The following is a 10,421-nucleotide window of genomic DNA, read 5'->3' on the forward strand; positions in this document are numbered from 1 at the left end:
AAATAAGCTTCTTCCCTAGGGCTGATTCTCCCTTAGGCGAATTCGCCACTGTTCTAGAGTAGCGGTACCGCAGGTGTACAGTACTCTAGTCAATTATTACAGGACCTGCACGCACCGCTAATGTATCGTGGTGAGCGGTTAGTCGGTTAGTTCAGTCAGTCAGTCAGTGCGATAATATTTTTAGTTGGCCCTATGACCAACAAACACTACTAAGCAGCCCTCGGGGGAATCATATTCTGTCAACGGAGGATACTTTGTCCGGATAAGGATTGAGTTGCCCTCCCCTCATTGGTCACCTCTTTTATTTCCCCTTCTTGTCGCCTCACTCCCCACTTCTGAATGCGCTGCGAAGTTTGAATCTTGTGGTGGTGGCTTTCAGGTCGGGTGGAGGTATGAGTGGTGGGTTGGATGGGAATAGCCACCGCAGGCTCACCCAACCCTTCGAGCGCTGCCGTGGAGAGGACGAGGAAGAGGCTTGGCGACATCAAGGGGAACAGAGCTGGGCGAAGTGAGGAAGAGTGGATAAAAATATTCCTCAAAGGGCTGTGTGTATGCCATGCATATGATGAGACGAGACTGGGCTGGCTGATCAGTTGGTAGACTACTCGGGTTGGGGATGATTCTTTCGCTTGCTGGTGATGGTGGTGGTGATGGGTGGTTGTGGTTGTGGGAAGGACTCGGAGCGTTGAACAATGGGGGTGAGATCAAGAGGCTCAGGTCGGGGGAATAATGTTCCCGATGGCTTCGAGTCATGACGACCACCCCGACTACCAATCCACCAATAGCAAAAGCGCGCGCCAGTACGGACGTACAGCATGCACCAATCCACCGCCTACTGGTAGGATACTCGAGCAGAGTAGAGTACTGTACTGTACTCTACCGATCAACCTGCCGCAATGCAAAAAGTTCAATGAAACTTGCTACCGTACTGCTGCTGCTTCTGTATGCAGAACCTTCAACACCGGCTTTTTGTGCAACAAGGCGGGGGGGAAGGTACTGTATGGCCGCGTAATGTAACAATACCCCCTCCCATCTCGCTAAACGTCCAATTCAAAGCCCCTCCCCAAACCTTTAAGCTCGCGGCTATACTCGAGTAAGGTACTGGTACCAGTACTGTACCGCTATCATACCAGTAACAGCCCTGACGGGCCTTCAATGAGAACCCTTCAATAAGAACCTAAAGTCCCCGACATGTACATCTCAATGTCTCCGCCTACTAAAATTCCCCCGAATCGGACCGCCGTGCATGTTACAGCGTGCATTGGGCTCTAACATAGTGAATGAATGCTCCGCCACATATTTCCGAGTTGGATTCGAATTAAGCACTCTACTAGGATGATAGGTGTTGCGTCCTGCCGAATCCAGTGTGAATCGAATAGTGCAAAAGGACCCACCTTCCATGCAGGACCTAACGATATAAGTACCCATATGGCGCCCGAATGATAGGATAAACTATACAAGCACAACACAGCTGAGTGCAAAAGCAGGCATACCGGCAGTCTGAAAACGAATTCGAGGATTATATAGCCTGCCATCCCCAAGCCAGCGGAAAGAGAGAAGGAAAAAAGTCAATCATCCAAGCGCAGCATTATCACCAGCACTTTTACAAAAAAAAAAAACCCCCTTCGAGTCAAATTTCGTCCAACGACACTTTCGACAATGTCCGAAAAATTGATTGAGGGTCACAACATGACCTACTGGAACAGTATCGATTGCGATCTCGATATATGCCCTCTCAAGGCCTCGTTTTGGGATTACCGGCCCTCTCTTGCCCTCAACTATCTCCTGATTGCACTCTTTGGTCTGTCTATGCTTGCGCACATTGGGCAAGGAATCAAGTACAAGACATGGGGTTTCCTAGCGTCGATGTTCCTTGGGTGCTTTAGTAAGTTTTCACTCCCGTCATATTTCCCAACCCCTCTCGACGGCCCCCTCGTTTCAAGGGTTGAGGCTAACAGTGCGGATAGCTGAAATCATTGGATATGCTGGGCGGATATGGGCTTACCATGAACCCTTCTCAATGGATCCTGTAAGTTCACAAGCAACATACTCATGTCGTGTGATAGCTTGAGCATCACTAACAGTCCTAGTTCCTTATGCAAATCTGCAGCTTGACCCTTGCTCCGGCCTTCCTGTGCGCAGGAATCTATCTCTGCCTCTCCAGAATGTTAGTCCGCCTGAGCCCTCTAAACTCTAGTGGATAAGCAAGCTAACCCATAACCCCAGTGTGATGGTCTTCGGTGCCGAAACCTCCCGCATACCTCCAAAAGCTTACACATACATCTTCGTGACCTGCGATTTCGTCTCCCTCTGCCTGCAGGGAGCGGGCGGTGGTATCGCCTCCACCCTCTCGCAGGACGACAAAGACCCGGCACCCGGGAACAATGTCATGCTGGCGGGTCTGGGTTTCCAAGTCTTCACGCTGGTCCTCTTCATGTTGCTTTGCGCAGAGTACGCCTACCGCGTCAAGAACACGACGCAAAGCTTCGACGTCACACACGCGAAGCTCCGCTCCTCCAAGAAGTTCCGTGGCTTCCTGGCTGCGCTCTCGTTGGCGACCATTCTCATCTTCATCAGGAGTATTTATAGGGTCATTGAGAGGGCGCAGGGGTGGGACGGCGAGCTCACCAAGAACGAGACATTGTTCTTTGTGCTCGAGGGGGTTATGGTTGTCATCGCCGTGCTCGTGTTGAACGTTTTCCACCCCGGGTGGTGCTTCAGGGAGGCAATATTGGACCAGTTGGGATTCGGGAAAAAATCGGTTTTCCGGAATTTAGGGGGGGAAGCGATGAGGTGGAAGTGTCATTTTTGTTGTGCCCCTAGCTGGTTAATCACCCCCCCCCCCCCGGCGGGCTTTTTGGTTTATGTTTTTGCTTCCCGTTTATTTTGTTTATTTCGTTTTGTCCTTGTTTCAAGAGTTGGCACGGATATATATATGGACTACCACTTATAAAATTTATCTTTCTTTTCATCTCATTTCTGTCTAGATTTGTTTTCCCAAAAGAAGAAGAATTAATTGAGCTCCGGATAAGGATTTTTTGGTATAAGATAGCATAGATGTATTCATCGGAATTTTTCTAATAAACATTCACCTTCCCGTGCACGGTGCAAGCATGAATTCCAACGCAGTAAGTAAGCTTATATAACCCGAGAGGTATCATAACTGTACAATCGAACACGATAGAGAGACTCGAGAAGAAGAAGAAGAAGAAGAAGAAAGAACACACCCAGCCGTGCGAGGCTCCCTTCCAGGCGCACCGTACAGTACAACTCGCTTGCTTGCTGGCTTTTTTTCATATCATACGCACCTTTGCAGGTGCAAAAAAAAAAAAAAAATTTCCTCCTCTTCCCACACAAGGTTCAAGTTACGGCAGGCGAATATACCTATCGATATCCCGAGGTTGAATCTCACATACTGTAGCGGTGCTTCGCGCACAAAACCTGGCCATGCCACAAAATCTCACAAATCCCACCCCAAAAAAAGTGTTCCATTCTACAAGCACACACTAGAGATCACTCACTCACACCGGATCTTGTGAGTGTAAATGCGCAAAATAATATTTAATAACGATTTAAAGTGGTAGCTGTAACGAAGGACTTTTTTTTGTCGATTCATCACAATTGATGGGGGTAGAGATTCAGGAAGGTGTACGAGTACAGTACAGTACCCGCCGTGTTACCCTACCTGATCCAAACTCACCAGTAAGCAGTAAGAGAAGAAGGAACTCTGAGGCTGATAAAAAGATATATAGTACCGTACCGTACTCGAGTACAGTACAGTACAGGTATCACGACCAAACCCGGTCTTGGGCAAAGCTCCTTTACCACACCCTAATACCTTACTTGTATTCTCCAAGGATGGATTAATCATTTACTCATGACGAGAGATTAAAAAAAGAAAAGAATGCCAACCACGCAATCGGCGCCCCCTCCGTTGCATTACAAGTAGGGTATCCTTCTCGGTGCCCGGCGCCCGTTAACTTTTTCCCGGCCCGGGAATTAGCGAGACTATCATATCCTCAAACTCGTGTACAGTACGAGTACTGTACCACCAATGAAAAAGAAAGAGAAAAAAAGTTCTGCATAAAAATAAACTTTTGGGTATGGTATGCGCCTTGCGGGGAGAGGGGGAATCACGCTACTTGTAGGAACTCTTTCTTCAGAATTTTCCGCCTTCGGATTAAATTAAAGGAAGGGGGAAGAAGAAGAAAAAAGAAAAAAAAGATCTCCAGTTTGAGACGAGTGAAAAGTAGAGAAGATGTTAGCCAGGAGAGGCAACTCCGACGTTCTCACGGTAGACTATCGTATTTGCTCCAGGGAACCGTTGGATCTTGGGGACAGGTGTCGAATTAGGGCTCGAATGTGGCACAGTGCCGGTGCACTGTACCACAGCACGGTAAGGGCTCCACAATGGTGCGTTGGGCGCGGCGCTTGGTGGTTTGCGCGTACAAGTCGACTCGTACGAGTAGAGTTACTCGCTCGTACCTACCGTGCGTAAGGTGTTTGTTGCTGCGCCCGTGTTTGGGGGGGGGATGGCAAGGTATTATATGTGCGGGTATCATAATATCATAATTATTGGTTCGGTGTGATGTGGTGGGGTTTTTGGGTTGTGGGTTGGCGGTTAGTCATCTATCCTCCGCTGGGAGATACAGGTATAGTACAAAGTACTGTACTTGACGGTGGGAGAATTTGTATTTCCGAAAGCGCGTAAATTACCGGTACAGTAGCACGCTTGGAGTTTTTGCAGGTGGGGATATGGGCTTAGTCACGGCATAAGCGTAGTATCATAGGTATCCCGGAATAATAGCTGTAGTCTATCTTCGATTACCGGTGGGTCGATGGATGGATGGATGGATGGATGTGCGATGTGCGTTGACTCAAAAGGATTCTTTATTGAGACGAATTACCCTGCTCAAGTTCCATCCTATTCGGGTAAACCAAGTGTTCCCCCTACTAATATGGTAGTAGGTGAGACCCTCCCTTTCTGGATGACTGTTTGGCCATAGACAAAGTATTCGGACACCACCGCATCAAGAGCAACCCCTCTTGGCTGCTGAACGTCCAAACACTTTACGAACCGGAAGGGCCACTATACTACCCTACTTTAGCTAAGCGAGATTCGGATGAAAATTCTCCGTGACAGGGATGCAGGGGTTTGGCACTGGCGCAGCAGCCCCACCACCAAATTTGGGGGTCAATTCATGTGACGGTGATATCGACACGGTATGCCTGTACAGTACTCGAGTACTCGAGTACTGTTACTTGGACCAGTATCATACCGGTAAGCAGGAATCATTTATGAATCAATCCTACTCAATTACATGTCTCACACCCACCACGAACGCCTTTTCCTCGCCCGCCCGCTACCATATGGGAGACTGTACCCTCTGCCGCATTCGCACGGAGTACCGGTACGGTACTCGTACACTTACCACCCGGAAGCTTTCGTCCTGCATACCGCAGTTGAGGAGGTGACCCAGTCGTTGTGCCCACAGCACCACAGCCTCCCGCTACCGCCGCTGTACAGTACCCTACAGTGCCCATGATACGACTCGAGAATGATATTCTATGATCGGGCTCAACTCTTGAAAAGGTGTGCTCATTGCGTGGTGGATTGCGTCATCGACACACCAGCCAGACTGCCGGTAAAAAGCGTAGATGGGATCACGAAGTGTGATTCGGTCGACTGCGCATTCTGGTTGCAGAGGTGTGGTGGTGGCAGGAGAGAAAGGGGCTTAAACTTGTCGAACAAAAAAAAAAGAAACAAAATCGAGAATACCGGTACCCCCCTCATCACCATTAATCACGCAAAAAAAAAAAAACCCACGTCACGCAAAAACTCCAACGGAAACACTCGGAGCCGCACAACATTTTTCCCACGCGAGCATAATATCCTACCCGGAAGAGCCCATAGCCACTATCGTACCGGTACCGTACCTTACTTTTTTTTTTTTTTTTTTTTTTTTTTCCTTCTTTACACACCCATCCCGCTCACAACCGTCAACTCGCAAGCGGTACCGTAGGTTAAAGTAATTTCCCTATTAGGATGGATAAATGAAGTAATAATACACACACACACTCACAACTACGGTGCGAAAACACCACCTAAACGGAAAACCCAAAAGTCCGGATTTCCAAACTTCGGGTGAGCCGGACGGTCGGGAGGCCGATGAGTCAAAGGGTGGTCTCGTGCTCCGCTCGGGTAAAACCCTTTTTCGCGGAGGGTGGATGGGGCAATGAGGGTTGGTGGGGGCTTGCTCGCTTGTTAATAGCGGGGCGCCGGGTAAGACCGATCGGGTCGGGACGGAATCATCAGCGATCACTCGTTTATTCCCAAATTGGGCAAGTCGTACAAGTTACCGGTAACCGGTACCTTCCCCTTCCGGTGAGGGTTTTGCATGGGGATTGTGGAATTAGGATTATTATTATTTTTTTTTGGCTTTGGAAGGGGGGGGGGCTTGAGGTTGAGTCAGGGCGGTGTCTCGGGAGTTGGGATTTATAGAATTTGGTGGCTTTTTGCGTTCCTGAAATTCCAAGGGGTTGGCGGTCATGTGATGGGGTTCGAGTTCGAGTTCGAGTTCGGACCCCGCCGGTTCCTGGGGGTTTTCCCCGTCTGAGGAGAGGAACCGTTTCCCTGGCTTTTAGCACGTTTCATCACCTATTGTCACTCGGGGACACTGGGAATTAGGTGAAAGGTTGGTTCAAACTTGGTTGGGCATGGTATCGTAGCTTTTTTTTTTCTCGATGGTGTGGGATGTTGAAACACGGTATGATAGTGGTTTCTCCAGCTTTTTGGCACGGGGCGCGGCCGGGTCCGGGCTTCGTAACCAGATCTCAATCTTGACGCAAGGCGTTAGAAGTGTGTGCCAAGTCCCGCTGCATCATGCAGTGTCTCCATTCGCAAGTTGCGAGAGAAGAAAAGGGTTTGTGGATAAGGAAATGGGTTCGAAGGTCCTATGTTCAATTCCCGTCCGTGTTGGTTTTCTTTTTTTTTTTTTCTTCCTTCATCCTAGATCATTTTACAGTGACTAATGTTTCTCTGACAAAGGAAAAGCTTTGAACAATGGACTTGGGGAATTACGAAAGCGTTTGTATGATATAACTTTGTCCAGCCATAACTTGAGACCTAATCAGCTCTCGAAATTTAACATACATTATGTAGAAAAATTTTTAATGGAAAAACCATAGCATTCGGTTAGTAATACATTCATAACCAAAAATCAATGATATTCAACCCCAACTGAAATCATGTTTTTTTTTTTTCAAACCATTCTTCAAACTCAGGTTGATAAACACTGCATGATTTAGAATCACTATTTCGTGCTAGATCACTATTGGGAGCCATAACCACCTCCGCCAAACATCCCCCCCCCTCGCCTTGGTAAAAAAGAATTGAATTGGTTGGAGAATCGAGCTCCTGGTCATCAAACACAATTCTCCTTACTTATTTAACTTATAAGCCGTCTGCTCTTACCAATAGATGCATTCTATTATGCAACGGCCTCGGTATGATATCATGCACATTTTAAACCCTCTGAATATTACGACCATCCAAAGGATCGGGGAAAACCCCCCGATATGAGTTTATCATAGATGTTAAGGATCTGGCTAGTAGATGTATGATGGGATGATTAGCAGGGCACTGACGGAGACCCCGGTCTGGCGCAAAGATCTAATCTACTCCAGGGTAGCCATGCCTGGATGCCCGGGGGGGGGGGTTCATGAGTACTCGAGCGTCACATCGTCTCACTCGATGATGAGCAGGGTTTCACGGTAGGTTTTCGTAGCCCTACGATACTATGCGATGCAAACGGTAAACTTACCAGGCCAGTAGTGGCCGCGTACCGAGAATGCCCGGGTGAGACTTCCTAGGGTCAAAAACAGAGGGATCGAGAGGGAAGATGAGTGGGCTGTGGGATCGGGGAAAAAAAAAAAAAAAAAAAAAGTTAGAAGAGGTATGATATCTGGGTCAACGACGGTCTACTCACGCCTTAGACCGCGATCCCGGCCTTGGGTTTCGGAGAATACATACATAATCAATCATTCGGCAGCATAGAGCTTTTCGTGCACAGTGCCGTTTTCCCATATTGTACTGTGCAGCACCTTATACTTGTGATTTCTGGCACGGCATCGCTGGTGACGATGCCATATGTACCGCATTATCCGAGCGCTAATGGCGGAGAACAGAGAGTACCTTCTAGGCCGCCCTATTTAATTCGTTCCCTCGATATACCTATTCCTTCGATTCTCCCCCACTGTGCACGCTCCGAACAAAGTCCTCAATCGCAAGAAGGACAATACAATAGAGTACCAGCGCTTCTCCAGAACTCCTGTGGGGTATTGCATCCCAGTTACCGGGCAAGGGTTTACAAGCCAGTCAATTGGTCTATCCTCACCTGACACCGATATCCTTCTTGCATGATATAGCTTTTTTTTTTTTTTACACATGTGATCTGCTGAGCGTGGGTTGTTTCGGCTTCACGGTCTTGGCACATTTAACCCCCGGTTTTAAAAACTTGGGCAAGTGAGAATTGGGTTTTGGTCCTTGGATGTATAAATCTCCAGAAGCCTTTTAGTGCCTGCTTGGTTCCAATGCTAATGCTACCATTCTGGACCATTCCATTTTGAAACGGTTGTTTCCAGGTGAGATGTTTGAATTAACAGTCAACCTTTCATCGCCAATTGAAAGATCTTCACCTTAGAGCCCCGTACAGAAATTTTTCTATGATAATATGCTTGGGATACAAATCCTCCTCCTCGAATCCGCACCTCCAATACTCCACCTACGACCGCCCAATGATAACGGGGCTCTAGGGATTTCATACATATATTATCTGATATAGTATTTTAAAAAGAATTATTCTATTGGACAATAATGCTTAACTTACATGGCAACTGTTATGATAGATTGGCTGTCAGGAAAAGGAAGGGTTGACGCCATTCATCTTTTCCAAACCCCCATTTCATTCCCCCATTTTGAAACGTAAGGTGGAACGGTTATTTGTATGGCATCATAACCCACCTTACCTCTACCACTACCTACGCAATCATGTCAAATCCCGACTCACCCAGGAGAAACCTGCATAACATGTTACCATCCTTCACTTCTGGAAGGCTGAAACATGTATGGTACGTATCATTCCATCTCGCCAGCCGGACGAGCATCAGGCGAGACGCAAGTCACGATTCCGCCCGGGAGTGCGAATCCACTTTGTCAAAGATGGCGTGCTGGACGGGTGGGAAAGAGCCGCCCGGTTGTGGTAACTGTCGGAGATGTATGATAGTGGCGTGCGTTCTCCATCGAAGCTTTCTATCTAGCTATAACGGCTCTTTAAATGTCGTAAGAGGTGACTTCTACAAGTATGATAATCCTATACGTACGTTCGTGCCCTAGTTCTCACCAGCGCACACATTCTCCCCCATACAGGCGCTCCCTCAACGCTTCCGGCGCTATCATGCGGTGATGCGGTGCTCTGGTATTGGTATTATCATGCCATGAGTGCTATTAGGTAGAACCCTATCTATCTCGTCCATGGTCTCTTTCGACCAACTTGTCAATAACCGTCTTGCTCACCCATCCCATTGGACATGTATATCGTACCTTGGAATCCCAGAAGTAGGGATCAGAAGCCAGGTTGAGGAGCAATCCATTATCCAAGAGATCATATATACTCCCTACCAACTAGATCTTGAATGGCTATAGCATATTTTTAGGTGCAACTTATTTCTGGAATCCTATGGCATTGAGCTGGGCCCGGGCTTGCCCGATGGCGGTGGTCGAAGCTTAGTTCCATGTCGGAGGTGCAGGGGTCTCGCTGCTTGGTCATTCTATTCCTTATGTATCATAATGGCGTCGTAGATCCGGTTCCTTTACGGGAAATATATCTCCTGGTATTTGCATAGAGCGTCACTATTGTATTCTTAAAATGCTCACTGGTTGGGGGGTAATGTTTCAGCGGAATTGCTTGTCGCTTTTATTCTAGGGCATAGTGGAAATGTGCCCAAGTTGGAGCTGTTGGATCTAGCTATCCCTGGATAGGTCCTGGGAATACGTGGGGGGGGGTCTCTCTACACCCCCGGGGCGCGTTAAGCTATATAAACTCGTCTTGGGGTTATCGAGCAATTATTACCACTTCAGTTATTACTGCCCCTTAAGAACACATCGCTCTCCCAGACACACCACGCTCTTATCTTTAGCGCTACTTCTGAGGAATGTATAAACCAGTGACTCGATAGCTTCCATAACATACAATGAGACCCCCCGATCCCCCGTCGACAATAGCACTCAACAAGTGGGATCAAGCTAACCACCAGTCTCCGGATTTTTAGCTAATTTCGCCATGCCCTTTGGTTTCTTCGGTCGTCTCCTACCGTCTAATGCATTAGACATGTCACCTCTCGGCACACGATCCCGCTAGCCA

At 47.9% G+C, this 10,421-nt stretch overlaps 2 protein-coding genes; one reads left to right on the forward strand and one right to left on the reverse strand.

Moving 5' to 3' along the window:
- Nucleotides 1–680: 680 nt before the first annotated feature.
- Nucleotides 681–2,976, forward strand: GSTUM_00003993001 (uncharacterized protein). XM_002835157.2 has 4 exons: nt 681–1,885; nt 1,968–2,029; nt 2,091–2,167; nt 2,227–2,976. The coding sequence occupies exons 1-4, from the start codon at nt 1,660–1,662 to the stop codon at nt 2,951–2,953; spliced, it is 1,092 nt and encodes a 363-aa protein (XP_002835203.1). The 5' UTR covers nt 681–1,659; the 3' UTR covers nt 2,954–2,976.
- A 266-nt stretch (nt 2,977–3,242) lies between these two features.
- GSTUM_00003995001 (uncharacterized protein) lies at nt 3,243–4,562 on the reverse strand (the record flags this gene model as incomplete). XM_002835158.2 has 1 exon in its annotated part: nt 3,243–4,562. The coding sequence occupies one exon, from the start codon at nt 4,560–4,562 to the stop codon at nt 4,350–4,352; it is 213 nt and encodes a 70-aa protein (XP_002835204.1). The 3' UTR covers nt 3,243–4,349.
- Nucleotides 4,563–10,421: the final 5,859 nt, after the last annotated feature.

This window comes from Tuber melanosporum (assembly GCF_000151645.1).
Source record: "Tuber melanosporum whole genome shotgun sequence assembly, scaffold_1, strain Mel28".
NCBI classification, from domain to species: Eukaryota; Fungi; Ascomycota; class Pezizomycetes; order Pezizales; family Tuberaceae; genus Tuber; species Tuber melanosporum.

Bases quoted from the DNA above. Each gene is read 5' to 3' on its own strand.
- GSTUM_00003993001 (XM_002835157.2), top strand. From the start codon at position 1,660: ATGTCCGAAAAATTGATTGAGGGTCACAACATGACCTACTGGAACAGT. The intron at 2,030-2,090 runs GTAAGTTCACAA...TAACAGTCCTAG, and splicing joins AACCCTTCTCAATGGATCCT to TTCCTTATGCAAATCTGCAG. The intron at 2,168-2,226 runs GTTAGTCCGCCT...CCATAACCCCAG, and splicing joins TATCTCTGCCTCTCCAGAAT to TGTGATGGTCTTCGGTGCCG.